Here is a 17,124-nt window from a genome sequence, read left to right as displayed (position 1 = left end):
GAGCAGCAGGCCCAGAGCGGGGCAGGGCACTGGCAGGATTCATAACCTGCCATGGAGGGCTTCCTTTTCCTTCTTCCTCTGTTCACATGGATTGGGTTGATTTTCAGGTTAGATTATTTTTATGACTGTATGGCTTTAATATGTTAGTAAGTTTATCACTCTCTCTTTTTTTAAATAGAGGAACGATGGTTTGCAGAGTTGCATGTTAAGAATAAAAGGGAATGAAAAATGAATATAAATTTTCAATTTGGAAAAGTGTGTGAGGGTGTGTATGTGTGTGTGTGTATACCAGCATTTCAAATCCGGTCCCAAGCTCCCTTTCTAGGCATTCTTACAACTTGGCACTTGACCAGTTGAGAAATGCTTCCAGCCCCAGGATTTTATTTGTGAGTTAGAGATGGGATCTTATAGACTTTTCTGCCCAGGCTGGTTTTGAACTGGGATCTTCAGAGCCCAGCCTTTAAAGGGAGCCACAGGAATGTGACTCTGAAAAAAAATGTGATTAATATGTAAATTAACAATAAATTTAATAGTAAATTTCCACAAGTATGTGAAAATTTAATATACATTACTCGTCAATATTTTATAACAGTAGTATGTGTATGGTGTGTATTTTAGTCCAATATAAATGGAGATGGAACACTATTGGATCTTAAAAAAATCAGCAGAAAATAAAGCAGTAGAAGAACGGACACAATATCTTTGCTAGAATAGCTAAAGAAATTCAAAAAATCTAGTGTGGGTATTCTCTTCTCTTCTTCCATTTATTTTTGGAAATCCTTAGAGATTTGATCCAATAAGATGCACAAGTTGGCTAATTGTGAGTGCTGGGCATTGATTTTCCAAGGTCATATGGAAGTCAATGATGAGCCCATTCTTTCCCTCCTTCACTTGAATGTCTTCAGGACAGGTGTGGGTTCCATGTTTGTATCCTCAAGGACAGAGGCTGGCAGTGACCAGCTCCTGGTGCATTAGTCCTATGGACACACCAGGCTTGAAAAGGTCTTTGGTTCTTTACCCCTTGGTCATGGCTAAAGACAGAAGCAGCTTAACCCAGTAAATCTTTTATTTATTTATTTTGTTGGTGTTGGGGCTTGAACTCTGGGCCTGGGCACTGTCACTGAGCTCTTCAGCTCAAGGTGAGCACTCTACCACTAGAGCCACAGTGCCACTTGCGGTTTTCTAGTATTTTATTGAAGATAAAAGTCTCATGAACTTTCCTGCTTGGGCTGGCTTTGAACTATGATCCTCAGATCTCAGCCTACTGAGTAGCTAGGATTACAGGCGTGAGTCACCAGCACCCAGATGACTAAGAAACTCTTTGTTCTTCAGGTTTTTGTTTTGTGCTGGTTCTGAGAGTTGAACTCAGGGTCTGGGTGTTGTTTCTGAGCATTTTTTTCTGTGTGGAAGAGCTAGTGCTCTGCCATTTTTTTTGAACCACACATATATTTCCTTTTTTTCAATTTTTTATCATTAATTTTTTATTGTGAAAACACTGTACAGAGAGATTACTACATGAGCAAGGTAATGAGTACATTTCTTATCAAGCATTGTTGCCTCCTCCTTTGTTTTTCCCTTACCATCCCTGCCCTCCCATTTCCACGACTACCCCCCACCCTGCCAAAATTGTAAAGTTCATTTTTTGACATAGCATCTTGTACATTTCATTGTTGCAATGGGTCCATCTGTATCCCTATTTAAACAATTGTTTTTTTCCCTTCCCCTCCCCAAATTATACCAACATCAAATACAGTGAAAACAGGGCTATACTGTGGGGGAGGGACATACAAAGCAACCAAAAAATCACCTTATAAATAGAAACAATTGTTAGAAACAATAGCAAGAGAGAAAAACAACTTGAGTCCTTATCTTGGGGTTCATTTCACCTAACATCAACTTATCTGATCTTTTCTGCTTGTCTCAGACATATACTAGTTCTTTCAAATAAGCATTATTCACCATAGCTAAGATATGGAACCAATCCAGATGACCCTCAGTAGATGAATGGATCAAGAAAATGTGATATATATATACACACACAAACACAATGGAATTGTATGCCTCCATCAGAAAGAATGGCATTGCCCCATTTGTTAGGAAATGGAAAGACTTGGAAAAAAATTATATTACGTGAAGTAAGCCACAGATACACTTCTGGCTTTTGTTGATTCATTGGAGATAAAAGACTCGTGAACTTTCCTGCCCCAGGCTGGCTTGGAACCCTGTTCCTCACATCTCAGCTCTCAGAGGAGCTAAGTTTACAGGTCTGAGACACTGGGGCTCAGCAAAGAGTGAGTGATTTTAATGTAACTTGTAAGTGTTTAGACACAAACTGTTACAGCTGTGTTTGCAATGTGCTGGCTGCTTCTGGACATAAGGTATGAGACCAGGATAATTCTGGTAGGTTGTCCTCTTTAACAGGGCAAATATCCATTGTATATCGCTGAGACTCCAGGAACAGGTCCCTTGTATCCTAGATTCTCTTCTTAGAAATTTCTTAATGCTTCCTTCCTCTTCTAGTGGAATGTGATGAATGTATAATACAAGGGTAAGTATTATTAGTAGTATAACGTGATAAGTTTAGACATAATAAAAGGCAAACATATGATTGAATCTGAAGCTTCCTTGTTCTCATTTCTCTAGTGGGCAACTGATCAGAGACTCCATAGACATTTGACATGGTAGTCTAACACTCATTCACTTTTTTTAGTTATGTTTTGGTTCTCATTAAGGCTTTATTGTAGCAAAACCTATCAATGCACCAATGTTGTATACATACTTATCCAACAATAGTAGTCATTAAATAAGCACCTATGTAGAACAGTGAGCACTCTCTTCTTTGATTTACTGTGACTGGGAACAATCTGTGTGGCTTCAGACATTTCTGTCTTTGTGCAGATGCTTTTCTACCTTCCAGCAATGACCCAGCAGAATAAGAGACAGCGCTGTGTGTGTGTCTCTGTCATGCAAATGTGGATGAGCTCACTCCACTGAGGCCCAGCTACAGCATTGAACGATGTCAAGATCCCTGGACTCTGAGACATGTGCTAACTTGACTTTTGCCCTCCTCCTGGCTGTAGATTATGTTGGTGTCCTGACAATGTCCCACTTCAAGTTCCTGAACATTTCTAATTTCTTCAGGGACTCTTCTGAATTGTTGAATCACTCTTATTCTCGTAGAATCTTAAAGGACCCTGAGAGATATTGAGTCTGAACCTATCTAATGTTTTGTCATCTCTTTTTCTCTTATGATTAATGATTCTGTTTCTCTATCCATTAATATTGAGTATCTTTAGGGCCTGGGATGACAAGGCTCAGCTTGGGCAACTGCACTCTGTAGCTTCAGCTAGCTGTTTTGTTGGACAGCTCTAGTTATGTTGGTGCATGGTATGTCTTCCAGAGAAAAGTGCACATGGGAAAGTGGAGCAGATTAACAACCAATTCTAAAACTTTTAAGGAAGAAAGAGAAAGAGCGTGAGAGAGAATTTAAAAAAAACAACACACCCAGTGATGTGGCAAAACAGAAAACATGTGAACAGAAATACACAACTGGGTCAGAAAATGTACTCTAGTTATTGTAATCAAAACATGAAAACTTTCCCCAAGACAAATTTTCTTGAGTCAGTGAGCTTAGCAATGTAGTGATATTCAAGCAGCAATATAGTCTATGTAGGAAAAGTAATGAAGACAGGGAACTAAAGGAAAGGAAGAAGCTCAGTAGAAAATGTACTCAAAAGGACAATTGATAACATAAATGGCAAATTCTATGGGAAGTAGCATAGTATATCCAGGATGAAATGCAAATATAAAATGTCTTGGTGGAACCTTGCTGTGACTCTAACATAAGCAGCAAAATGAATAAGAGTAACTTCCTTTTCAAGAAATTCCTCAAGTAAAACTGTTTTTTTTCTTTTTTTATTATAAAAATGTAGAAAAGGGTTACAGTTACATGAGTAGGGTCATGATCACATTTCATAGCCAGCATTAGTTATCTCCTCCTTTATTTTCCCCATACCATCACTTCCCTCCCTGCCTCCTCAACTAGTCCCACTACTCTCCCCCACCCCGACAATGTAATGTTAGTTTACAATATAGTGTCCTGTACATCTCATCATCACAATGGGTCAGCCTGTATCCCCATTTAAAGGTTCTGCAATATAGTTTTCCCTCCCCAAATTACAAAAATGTATATACAAGGTTCAGAACACTGGCATCAAATCCAGTGAAAACAGGGTTTATACCATGGGGGAAGAACATACAATAAAAACAAAAGAATCATACAGTGCATTGTAAGTACATTAAAAACACTAGCAAGCAAGCAAGGAAAAAACCTCTTGTGTTCCTGTCTTGGTGTACATTTTGCTTACCTTGTTTCATGTGGTCATGTACATAGCCTTTGACCTTCTTTGCTTGTCCTAGACATGTACCAAAATAGTATAGATTGGTCTCAGAACCTCTAATTCACCTAGGCAACATTTATGTTCATGTTAAGGTTCATTTCTTCCAGATTGTGATCTCTTCCCGAATCTCTGCAAAGTATTTCTCTCAGGTCTCATCAAGATGATGTAGCACTTGGGGACAAAGATGCAGCCCAGGAGGCCTGCACTGGAGACCAAGATGGAGAAGACCTCCACGGCCACCATGACCTTCCCCTTTGCACTGTGGTAGACAGGCAGGAAGCTGAGCCACACACTGAAGAACACCAGCATGCTGAAGGTCAGGAACTTGGCCTCGTTAAAGGTGTCAGGCAGGTTCCTGACCAGAAAAGCCACCACGAAGCTGGCCAGGGCCAGGAAGCCCAGGTATCCCAGGACACAGTAAAAGGTGATGAGAGAGCCCATGTTGCACAGGATGATGATGTGGCCATGTTCAGAGTGTGCATCTGTGTCCACAAAGGGAGGAGAGATTCCCAGCCACAGGCCACAGAGAGTCACCTGGATGAGGGTGCAGATCGGGATAATGAGGTTAGGAACCTGGGACACCAGCCACTGCCTTGTGCTTCTCCCTGGAGAAGTGAGCATGAAGGCCAGAACCACAGTGATGGTCTTGGCCAGGACCGTGGAGACAGCCACAGTGAAGACCACTGCAAATGTGGTGTGTTGTAGGATGCACAAGGCTGGGTGGGGACGGCCAAGGAAGAGCAAGGAGCAGAGGAAGCAGCAGGTGAAGGAGATGAGCAGGAGGTAGCTAAGGTCCCGGTTATTGGCTTTGACAATGGGGGTGTCTTGGTGCTTGACAAAGACTCCAAGAACAGCACAGATGAGTGCAAAGAAGCAGAGAGCCATGCAGGCCAGACCTATGCCCAAGGGTTCTTCATAAGTCAGGAAGCTTTCAGCTTTCATCAGGCAGCAGTTTCTTTTGGTGTTGGCAAAGTGATGATCCGGACACTTCACACATTGGTTCATGTCTGGTGAGAAGTGAGAATCACTATTAATCTGTGTTCAATATTTCCTCTCAGGCCCCTTAGCTCAAATGGCCTCATTTGGCTACTTAGCCAATTGACCTGTTGACCGAATGAAATAATTGTCAGTACAATATTGTTGTAGGTGAATTTTCTTTCTTTCATACATTTTTCCTTCTTTCCTTCCTTTCCCTCCTTCCTTCCTTCTTTATCCTGCTTCCTTCCTGACCATCCCTCCCTCCCTCCCTCCTTCCCTCCCTTCATTTCTTTCTTTCTCTCTCTCTTTTCTTTTTCTTTGTTTCTCTTTCTCTCTTTCCTTCTTTTCATTCATTATCTCCTTCTATATTTCTTTCTTTCCTTTTTCTTTCCTCATTCTCATTCCTTCCTTCCCTGTCTTTTTCACTTGCTTTCTCTCCTTTCTTTTTCTCCTTCCTTCCCTTCATTTTTTGTTTACTCTTTCAATCCCTCTCTCTCTCTTTCCTATTTCTCTCTTTCATTCTGTCCTTCTTTTCTTCCTTTGCTTCTTGCTTCTCTCTTTCCTCCTGTCTCTCTCTCCTTCTCTTTCTTTCTCTCCTATCTTTGTTTCCTTTTTCTCTTTTTTATCTTCCTTCTCTTTCCTTCCTTCCTTCTCTTTCTCTTCTTTCTTCTCTTTCTTTTCTTTCTTTCCTTCTCTCTTTCTTTCCCCCTTCCTTCCTTCCTTTTCTTTCTTTTCTTCTTTTCCTCTTTCCTTCCTTCCTTCCTTCCTTGCTTCCATCCTTCCTCCCTCCCTCCCCCTTCCTTCCTTCCTTCCTTCCTCCCTCTCTCCCTCCCCCTACCTTCCTTCCTTCCTTCCTTCCTTTTTTCCTTTTTCCTTCCTTCCTTCCTTCCTTCCTTGCTTTTTCCTTCCTTCCTTTCTTTCTTTCTTTCTTTTTTCTTTCCTTTTTTCTTTCTTTCTCTCCAGGATTTGAACTCTGTTCTTAGGTATTTTTCTCTAGTATTTATGCTCAAGTTTAGCACTCTAGCAGTTGAGCCACAGCTCCACTTTCAGTCTTTTTGGTGCTTAATTGTAGACAAGAATCTCATGGATTTTACTGCCCAGGATTGCATGAATCTCCATCCTCAGATCGTAACTTCTTGAGCAGCTAGGATTATAGGTGTGAGCTACAATAACCTACCAATATATGCCTGCATTCTAGAGAGCTCATATTACTCTGGCTGTTTGTTACTTGAGAGATCAAAAATAAGTTTAGCAGTAATTTCAGAAAAAACTAAAACATTTGTCATCTGTTACTGGAAAGTAAGTGTTAGATCATGCACCAAAGAAAGATAACAGTAAGAATTATTAAGGGATCAGTCTGCCCTGACCATTCCAGGAATTTGGGCAGTCTCTCCCCCCACAACTCTGTTGAGAAAACATTTAGGACAAGACATAATTCAGCATTCCTGTGGTTAGCCCCACTTATCCAACCAATGATGTATGATTTAACCTATCCTTAACTGATAAGTTAAAAAGTCCCTGTCCTTACTGGAAATGATCATGCCCCTAACCAATGAACTTGACATCCTTCCCCCTGTTACATACTCAATAAAAGCCCTGCTAAACATGTGGTCGGGGCTTGCAACTCTGACCTGCTGCATTGGTGATGATTGTGAGTCCAAGCTCGAGCTTGCAAATAAACGAATCTTTTGCTATTTGCATTGGTCGTGGTCTCTGGTGGTCACTAGGGGGTCTTGAGTTCGAGTTGAACATTGCTCATTCAAGAAATAATGGAGAGCAGAGAATCAGCCCACTCATGTCAGTTTTAATGGGAGTGTCTACACCTCACTGCAACCCACTTCTCACACCAAACACAAGCTTCCTGAGCACTTGTTCCCTGTCAAGAGCAATGCCCCTTAACGAAAATAAGAGAGGGTCTGGGGAGGATGAGATGAAGGAGGGAGAAGAGAAATGAAATGGAGTTGGTAATCTAGTTCTGATATTTCAGTAGCTGGTTGTCAAACTAGTGCCAGTGTCAGGTATGGAATGGTCATAGCAAAGTGCTGGGTATTACTAATAAAGTCAAAAATAAAATGTAATTAAATAAGAGCAGTGCTGGACACTCAGAAAGGAAAGGCTGTGTTAGACCCACAAATTCATTATGATCTGTATTTTGTTTCCAAGATTAAGGCATAGTCCTTGATATTGTATTTTTGATATTGTATTCAAATCTAAGATAAGTGACCAAGAAAAGGGGAACAGGGATATTCTTAAGATAAAGCCTAAAATGTCCTAGAAAATGTAATCAGATACATAATGGAGAAGCAATGGGTTGAGTTATTCCAAGGAGAAATATGGTTAACGGTAGCCATGGAACTCATTGTGAAGGCCTAAGTGTGTTCCTGCAGTGCTACTGCAGATCTCTTCATTGACTTGTATGGACTGAAGATAGGGAACTTCTCTGTAAATCACAGACTCACCTGTGGCATTAGAAATCTCATTCTCTGGGCAAGGGGTGCAGTCAAAACAGCAGATTGCATTTGTCTCCTGAGGGGCCTTCCTGAATCCAGGACCACATCTCTCAGTGCAGAGAGACTGAGGATTCTGAGGAAATCCAGATGACTGTTAATGATTATTCATCCTTTTTACCCATCATCCCAGACACCCCAGTGCGTGAAAGAAAAAGGTCACTAAGCAGCAGCATCTCTACGTACATACAGCCAAGACATCAGTTGGATCTTCTTACAGTTTCATGTAAGATGATTGTAAGACAATGTAGGATCTTGAACCCCAGCCCTTCATATTCTCATGAAGTGATGGGAGCCTTTGAGAAGTGGAGCTTAATTGTAGGAAATTAAGAAACAGGAAACAAATTTGTTCTCAGATTCTTGAATACAGGTCATGTGTCTACTCTCTTAGTCATCTGTGAACATGTGGAGAGCAGTAGCAGAAAATCACACAGTGAAGCTTCAGATCCATTGTCTAAAGCACTGCTAATCCCGTTGAAGGGACTGCTGTATCAAGGGCTATTCACATCTCTCTCTGGCTTCCAAGTTGCCATTAGGTGGTGTCCACTGGCGGATGCAACTTCCCTTACGTCCTGTCTCATACAGACTCATGGTCTACCTGACCATGGGCTGAAATCTCCAGTCCAGAACCAAGCAAACCTTTCTCCTTCTCATCTGATACCCTCCTATGTTTTAACACAGTTCTGGAAAGCTGATTCACATGTGTCATTTCTCTTTTCTTTTATTCAATATGCAAGCATGTAATAACATATTAGTAATTACATGTTCTCCTATTCTGTCCATGAGTCAGTAAGAAAGTTCCAGAAACAGTACTTTCTGAAATGTACACCACTGAGCCATAGTTTAGGTGAACAGCTTAAAAATGGGAAAAGTTCATTGCTTATTTACACAGAGATCATGACATTAAGGTTAGAAATGACCACCTCTGGGGGAGAAATAAGGATGTGGTGACAGTGTCAAACAACCATTTTATTAATAACAGGACTTAGGGAATTGTAATCTTTCTCTACAACTACTCAATAATAATAATAATATTTAAAAATACAAGAGTGAAAAAAGTAGAAATGACTTACCTTGATATAGTCTATGGGCCACTCTATCAGATTCTCAAACAAAATCAGTTGTTGACCTTGTGGCCTAGATGGAGTAAACTTGCCAACATTCACCCTTTGTCCAAGACCTTCTGGAAAATTCCAAAAGGTCACAATGTCATATTCTGCTTCCAATTTCTTTTGCTCATTCAAAACCACTTGTTCTTCGGCAGGATTGGTAAATTGGATCTTCTTCAAGAAGAGATTTAGCTAAAAGACACACATTACACTATGGTGAATTGCTTCCCAGAGTGAATGCAGAAACCCAGAATAATGTACTGGTGGTGATTTAGCTTTCCTTCCGCCATGCAACTAACACATACCACAGGAGTCCAATCAAATAGAGCTGATGTAGGCCTATGGAGGTCTAAATTGTTACCAAGGCTCTAAAACTTGGTGAATCGAGATAGAATGCAGAAACTGAATTTTAAGAGATTAAAACTTCAGCCACATCCACCTGAACAATGAATTACATTAAGACAGACCTCAACTGCCTTTTTCCAGCCAACACAGCCACTCATTTTATAGATGTGATCAGAGAGTCAGTGTGAAAATAGATAAACAATGGACTAAAAACTCCTTAAGAACTAAACATAAATATCCTATTTATGTTTAGAATATTTGTGACAACAGTGAATGATTACCTTAAGCAAGACTTAGTTTATTGCATGTCTGTGTGTGTGTGTGTGTGTGTGTGTGTGTATGCGCGTGTGTGTATGGGGGAGTGGCACACAAATACCTATTCTGGGGTTGAACACAGGGCCTGGGCACTTGCCTTCAGTTTTGTTTTATTTGTTTCTCAAGGCTAGCATTTTTCTACTTGAGCCACAGCTCCATTTTTGGGTTTTGGTTGTTAATTGGAGATAAGCATCTCACATACTTTTTTGCTTGGGTCAGCTTTCAACTGAAATCTACAGATCCCAGTCTCCTAAGTGTCCAGAAGTAAGCCACAGGTGTGAGCTATTTGTGGCCAGAAAATCTTAGGGTTCCTGGTACTAGTCAACACTGAACTGTTATTTTAAACAGCACCAAGAACAATTTGGATTTATTCTGTCAAAAAGACCAGGGCTTTTTCCACAAGAAGTGAGGGAAAGAAAATAGCATTTCCTTATCAGGGATGTTGTGTTCTCCAAGAACATTGTCACACAGCTCTACAGTCACTTCATGGAGAGTACAACAGGCCCAGTGTCTCTTGTTCTTTCCCCAAAGGAGCCAGCCTGCTTTGTTCCAACAAGTAGGAAAGCTTGTAGAAAGTTATACCTGGAGCAGTCACCCAACAGAAAAGTCATTACCTGTGAAGACAGAATTGCCTTTGGTTGCTCATTGTGTGCTGGTGGCTCTTCTGTTTGATGAAGAAGCATCTCATGGAGGGCATGGGACACAGCATAAATGGCGTTGTAGATATTGTAACTCTCTTCTGACAAGGACATGTCAAAAATGTGCCCCAGCAACCAGTCCAGTGTGGCATTGTATGAACATTGCCCCAATTTTGTATAGTCAGATTTTATCAGTATGCAAGGAATAGACTGAATCCATAACCTAGCAAAAGAAATATCTTCTGAGTTCTTGGAAAAGTTAGCTCTTGGGATAAAACTGGTGAACCCAGAATTGTTTCTATGGTGAGAGAAGATGAGAGGTGCATGGAAGGAATCTATCAGGAAATAGGTTTTACTGATGGTCACATCATCATAAGGTGAGTTCATGACCCAGGCTTTCCCTGTAATTAAAAAATGCCCTAATTTAAGAATAAAGCTTAGTAGAAAATCACTGTCTCCATAAATGATAATCACATTGGTTGAGGATTCCATAATATGGCGATACACTGATGAATCATTTGAGAAATCAGAGATTGCATTGGCCTGGATTGAGTTCTCAAAGGCAAAATAGATTCCATTCCTGCCCATCTCCTCTCTCAATTCTGAGAGAAACCTCACACCATAGTCGTCTTCGGTGATGAACACTCCCACCCAGGTCCAGCTGAAATGAACCATCAAGGAGACCATGGCCAGGGCTAAAGATGAGTCCTTGGCAGCCATCTGATAGATAGCAGCAAACTGTCTATGGTCACCCAGGAGAGGATCAAAAGACCCAAAGATGAACTAAAAGGAGAAAAATGAACACAACACCAGGAAGAGGATGGTCATTGTCAAAGACTTAGTCCTGATATGAACAACAACAACAACAAAAGCTGGCAGTGGGGAGGGGGAGTGAAGTTTTGCTTATCCCATTTGTAAAGTCATCTCCCACTATCTAAATTGTAGAAATGTATAGATCACAGCCTGAGGTCATCCTTTGCTCTCTTAGAACTTCTCCTTTTTTTCCTCTCGAACAAAGACAATGTGGATGCCCCACCCAACTTTGTTATCTTTCCTGGAGACCATTCATTTTGAGAGGTTCAGGATAGGGCTTATTCTTTCTCTCTTCCTCATCCTGTGGAGGGCAGAGTCCATGTGGGCATGGCTTCACATCTCCCCACCCCTCCCAGACTCACCTGTGGAAGTTTGTAGAGGTCCAGCAATGTTCTGATTGGGACAGATGTGCTTGACGATCCTGTGAGTACTGCTAAAGCTTTGCTGTCTCTTCTGCAGGTGTAATTGGGGTTGTTTTTATTCTTCCCAGACAGCCAGATAAGTGGATTCTCTAACACATCAGTTTCTACATAATGTGCAATATAGATCTCAAACCCCAGAGTCATGTTGGGTAAAAGTTGGGGATTCTTGTTGATCTCTTCAACAGCAAATGTCAGGGACAGGACCAACTGGTATTTCTTTAAGTTGATCCTGCACAAAACCACAGAATTTGGGGAGAGCTATACCTGTATTAGAAATGATTAAGTTCAAATCTCATGACTTTGTTGAATGGAATGCTTATCTCTACACAAAGTCAAATGTTTAGACCCTCCCTTCAAGAAGGATGAAGTTAGAACATGGAGTCCTAGGAAAGTAATTAGAATAGGGAGAGCTCTTGCAACAGGCTTCGATCAACATACACTAGACTGCTGCTTTTCTGAGATCACAGAGAGAGGGAGAGCTGGCTTTTGCTTTATGTCATGGGAGGAGACATGAGAAACCATACTGTCTGGGAGATGGGAACACGCCCAGCTCACATACCAAGTCATTGGATCTGCATACAAAGAAATTCTTCAGAAATATGATTCAAATTGAGAGCAGTGCACCTGAGCTCAAGGTTTTGTGTCGAGGGGCAGGGCCTGCTGCCATAGCAATAAATAACAAAGCAGGCTGCCTGCTCCATGTCCTTGCTTGCCAGGTTTGGGCTGATGGCCCACCCTTCTGTGCAGAAGTAAATTTTTCCTTGTGAGATAATTAAAAAAATATAATTCAGGTCATGTGAGTACAGGCAGACTGAGCTGACATAAAGAACATCAACATTCAAGATGATCAGCCAGAAGCAGACAAGATGGCAGCCAAGGAAGATTGAACCAGCAAGTCCTGCATCTCTCCCCAAAGAACAGATGATAAATTCAGGAGTGTGGACCCGAGGACCTCCTCTATTAGAGCAAAAGAACAGAGAAGGATGTGCGGGCAAAGGAGAAAGTAAGCCATCTCCATGTTCCTCCCCTCCACTAGTGTTAGTAGCTTAGCACAAACAGAGACCCCTCCCACATTGCAAGGAGGGAGATAATAAAAGTTAAATCAAAGCAGCATATCCATGTACAGACTGCAGTGCTGGAGAAATGTCCTATAGTCTCTACTCCTGGGTCTACACCTTTAGATTGTGCCTGTAGAACTGTGTCAGTACACAACCTTCCTCCCGCAATCTCATGAATGGCAGCAAGTATTTGGACACAACTTCATGGGGAGCATGGCCTGGGAGCTGTGTCAGAGTTTTTCTTAGAATCCCATGTCAGGCATGCCATGGCTGGAGCAATAATCCAGAAGAACCCATAGGTGCTGTGTGGTTCCAGGACCAAAACTCCCAGTAGAATCTTTCAGGAGATGTCAGTAGATCCCTCAGGTAGGACCAAAGGCCATCTACATCAGTTTCCACCAGGCATGTAGTATAGTGTCAGCTCTCCTACCTGGCTTAGCCCCAGTCTTGGTGGAAAGTGGATCATCTCCACTTTAATCCCCAACCTCAGGGACCACTTCCTGCAGAAGGACAGTGCTCAAGATGGAACCAGGCAGAGACCTATGCAGCTAGCTCTAGGTCATGATTGTGTGTTGGTCTACAGCATCACAAGGTGGGGCGTGGGCCTCAGTGGACCCACGTGACAGTTTGGGTTCACTCACTAGGAGACTGAACCTGGATGCAGGGTGGTGTCCACCAAGATGGCCCAGTGGCTTCCTTTATAAACCTTAATGAGCTGCTGTGATAGCGCATGGTTCTCGGTCCCATTACTTTTTTGTTCTTTGTTCCAGTTTTGGGACTTGAACTAAGGGCCTGAGTACTGTTCCTAAAGTTCTTTTGCTTAAGGTTAGTACTCTACCCCCTTGCGCCACAGTGCCACTTCTGGCCTTTTCTGTTTATTTGGCACTGGGGAATCGAAACAAGTGCTTCGTGCATGCTAGGCGAATGCTTTACCACTAAGCCACCTTCCCAGCCCTCCATCCCACTTCTTTTGAGCTTGTCAGTAAGCTTGTCAGTAAGATGGTGATTTTGTTCCAAAGCTTAGTGTGTGCTGCTTGATAACACTGGAAGGTTGTTATGACACCCCCATCCAGGACAGCCTCTGGGGGAGTTCTGGAATCACCCTAGTACTTTAAAAGACATCTGCCATCAGCTAATCAGACTTCTATTTCAGTGATCACTGACTGTGGCTGGCTGTGGCAGTCTTTGTTCTTGAGCACACCCCCACCACATACAGGTTGCAGGCCTTGGTCCTCAACTATCACTGTGCTGGCCTGATTGCAATGGACTGAGGATGTCCTACTGATGCAGGGTAGACCAGGGAAAACAAGGCAAGTTTTATGCATGCCAGGAATTCCAAAACTAAGCCTAAAGTGTGTCCATCTACTTCCCTTAAGATTAAGTGAAGACAGTTATTTGGGGGTAGAATGAAGCAGGGCAGACTAAGGGAAAATGAGGTATGGTAAGATTACAGCAAATACAGAAATATTCATTCATCTACTTCCCTTTAGAATAAGGGACCAAAGTCATTCAGGGGGACATGAAACAGGATACATTGATGAAAATCAGACCTGGTGAAAGCAGTTCAGAAACACAGTGTATGGAAACACAGAAGCATTATCTTTGCTTCAAAGAGAGACAATAGGATATATACATTCCTGGGAGACCCATTTCTCACCCCAAGAATGAATATTTGTCTGGCAGGATGTATGGCTTCCTGAGACAGTGCTCCCCCCAAATGTAAGCAACCACCTACCCGAAAATGAAGAGAACAGGATACATTTTTCATCCCAAGGAAAAGCTTGTATTTTATGAAGGTTGCATTCTTATCTGGAAACAATGCCCAAGACATCCAGAAACTCAGAAAGGGTAATACCAGTAGTGACTAGCAAACATAAAACACCTACCTTTGTATCACTTTGAAGGCAGACCCCTTCCTTTTACCCTATAAGTAACCCTGGCAGCCAGATAGCTGTGTGTCTCTCCTTTAGCACACCCACACTCTAATAGGAGGTGTATCTGCCTTTCTGTTTCCTTGTTTCCCTGCTTGTTTGCGTCTTTACTCAGTAAAGTTCTGCCACGTTTTCTTACCATTGTGATTTATCTAGAATTTCTTCTTCTGAAATCAAAGTCAAAGATCCCAAGTGAAGAGTCACTACTTTTAGAGGGAAATTTCATTAACCTTCACCTGTTTTGGTGCCCCTGCTGGTTGGTATTTCAGGTGACTAAGGCCTGTTCTGGCACACAGATCTTGCCAAAGCTACACAGAATCTCTTCACAAGGCTGTTCCTTGTGGACAAGGCATATGGGGTCCCTGTGCACCCAGGAGGAGGCATACTTGGACCTATGACTCATTAGAGTTCTCTTGTTTTTAGAACCACAGAGTATTTGTCACCAAAATTGCCTTTGGTTTTCTCTGGTACTGAAGTGGTTTATCACCTCACAGCTGACTTCCCTCAAGGCCTGCGCTCCCTCTAGTGGTGCCATTGTGCAAGTCACTATAGACTCAGGAACACCAAAGCCTGCCTGTAATTTCTGGAAAGACAAGCACAAAGCCAGAGCAAGCCGACTGGTGTAATTCAGAAACATTTCAAAGGCCATATGGTATCACATGCCAATATGAATCAAGAATGTTCCACAACTATGAATTCTCCTAGGATTCAATATAATCGTTTTGGTGAAATTCATATAGACAAAAGCTCAATTCTCATGGTTTTTTGTTGATGTCCTTTTGTACAATATAACTGTGAGGTTTGATAGCTAGAATGTCAATCATAATAAACATTAATCAGCCACTGGTGGCTCAGGCCTGTAATTATGGCTACTAAAGAGGCTGAGATCTGAGGATTATGTTTTGAAGTAACTTTGGACAGGAATGTCTGTGAGCTTATTATCTCACACAGAATCTAGTAGCAGGGCTGTGGGTGAAGTGGTAGAGTGCTAGAAAAAAATGCAAAGGGACAGCCCTCAGGACTTGAGTTCAAGCCTGAATACTAGAGAGTATGTGTGCACATGTGTGAGCATGTGTGAGCATGTGCATGTGTGCACATGCACACATGGGGATGCACGGGCCTGGTGCGTGTGCTCACACCACATGGAGAACTCAATTAGAGAATGGACAGAGCAGAAGAAATCTCTGACATCTCCCATCTCCTATGGGGATACATTTCTAAAGCTGTGTTTACACATGAGCCCCATCTTTCTCACTCACTTCCTCACCACGTTCAGTTGGCTTCAATATCCCTCACAAATCTCTCATGGAAGAAAGTATTCTTCTCCTGAACAAAGCCTATACAGGGTGTTTCCACACAAATTGTCTGAGAAAATTCCTCTGTGACTTCCCTAGTTTACAGGGAATTCTGTAGATCTGAAAGTAGTGAGCTCACCTGGGTCAAATGCATGAATGAAAGTGTGTATAAAACATATGAAAAAATTCAAATCCAGTTCATGAATTTATAAGTAGGGGAAAAGAAAGAAAGACTGGAAAAACGTTTGAGAACAAGAAATAGAAGAAGAGCTTTTGGGAATCACATAGGGGATAGGCTGAGACATGGACAGCAGGACAGAGGCTCACATACATTAGTTAAGGGGAAAAAAATCAAATGTGTCATGAATGTTTTATTCCAGATCGGACCAGCAGCTCCCCATTCCCAGAGCTTTGCTGACATGAAATAACCCCACCCAGAAGCAGAAACTGCATGTCTATCCTAGGAAATGATGCCCTGAAGGAGGCCCAAACATTGGTCCTGTTTTGAAAAGTATAAAAAAAACAGAATTGATTGAAGATTCCCTGGCCTTTGACCTATGGATGGGGACATTGTGTGTTAGTATGGACTCTTGGTCACCTCATTGACCCTGAGCCAGGACAGATCAGGCTAGAGGAGTCACAGTGATTGTGGGGAGGTCAGGACAGCCCTGGGAAAGGGGAGTGGAATGAAAGACAGACAGAGATCTCTCTGGAGAAAGGAAGAAAAATATTCATCAGGAAAACCTGAAGTAAAGTAGAGCTGAGGTGGTGACGGCAGTGTAGAAGATTCAGAGAATGTCAATGGATGGAACCAAACTTCCCCCACCCCTGACTGGTAACCAAACAGAAAATGCAAATTTTAAGAAAACCCAATATAATCACTTACTGAAGGCTCTGTTGCTGCAGGGCAGGATCATTCATGTTGCGAACGAATTCCCAAGAATAAAGGGGGAAAAACCCAGCAATCTCCACAACTCCCCTGCTGTATGCCACAGATTTTTCTGTGTAAATGCATCTCACATATTCAGAGGAACTGACCAAAAGTGGATGCTGAAGGAGAAGCAGTGTCAGAGCCACAGGGAACATTGCTGCTGCTTTGGCGTGGAGATAGGATTCTGGCTGCAGACTGAGCCTCGAGTGTCAGGTGGGTATCTAAATGGATCACTAGTTTCTGTGACTTCTTGTTACCTGGATGGCCACTGGGATGCACCACTGGCCTCCTCCACTGTCCTAGAGGAATACAGAGCCCATCCTGCCCTCCAGCTCTGCATCTGGGGTCCAGGCTCAAGGTCAAAACACAAGTTGGAAAACAT

At 42.2% G+C, this 17,124-nt stretch overlaps 1 protein-coding gene across 1 annotated transcript; it reads right to left on the bottom strand.

The window, feature by feature from the left end:
* Positions 1-4,487: 4,487 nt before the first annotated feature.
* LOC122119583 (vomeronasal type-2 receptor 116-like) lies at positions 4,488-16,732 on the bottom strand. The gene is made up of 6 exons (XM_042693596.1): positions 16,698-16,732; positions 11,468-11,756; positions 10,269-11,075; positions 8,959-9,186; positions 7,838-7,961; positions 4,488-5,407 (listed from the first exon to the last, which is right to left on the bottom strand). Exons 1-6 carry the CDS (start codon positions 16,730-16,732, stop codon positions 4,488-4,490), a joined length of 2,403 nt encoding a protein of 800 aa, XP_042549530.1.
* Positions 16,733-17,124: the final 392 nt, after the last annotated feature.

This window comes from Dipodomys spectabilis, unplaced genomic scaffold (assembly GCF_019054845.1).
Source record: "Dipodomys spectabilis isolate Male_0828 unplaced genomic scaffold, ASM1905484v1 ptg000173l, whole genome shotgun sequence".
Classification (NCBI taxonomy): domain Eukaryota; kingdom Metazoa; phylum Chordata; class Mammalia; order Rodentia; family Heteromyidae; genus Dipodomys; species Dipodomys spectabilis.
The sequence above is the reverse complement of the archived record's forward strand: the minus strand, read 5'-3'. Positions and strand labels throughout refer to the sequence as shown.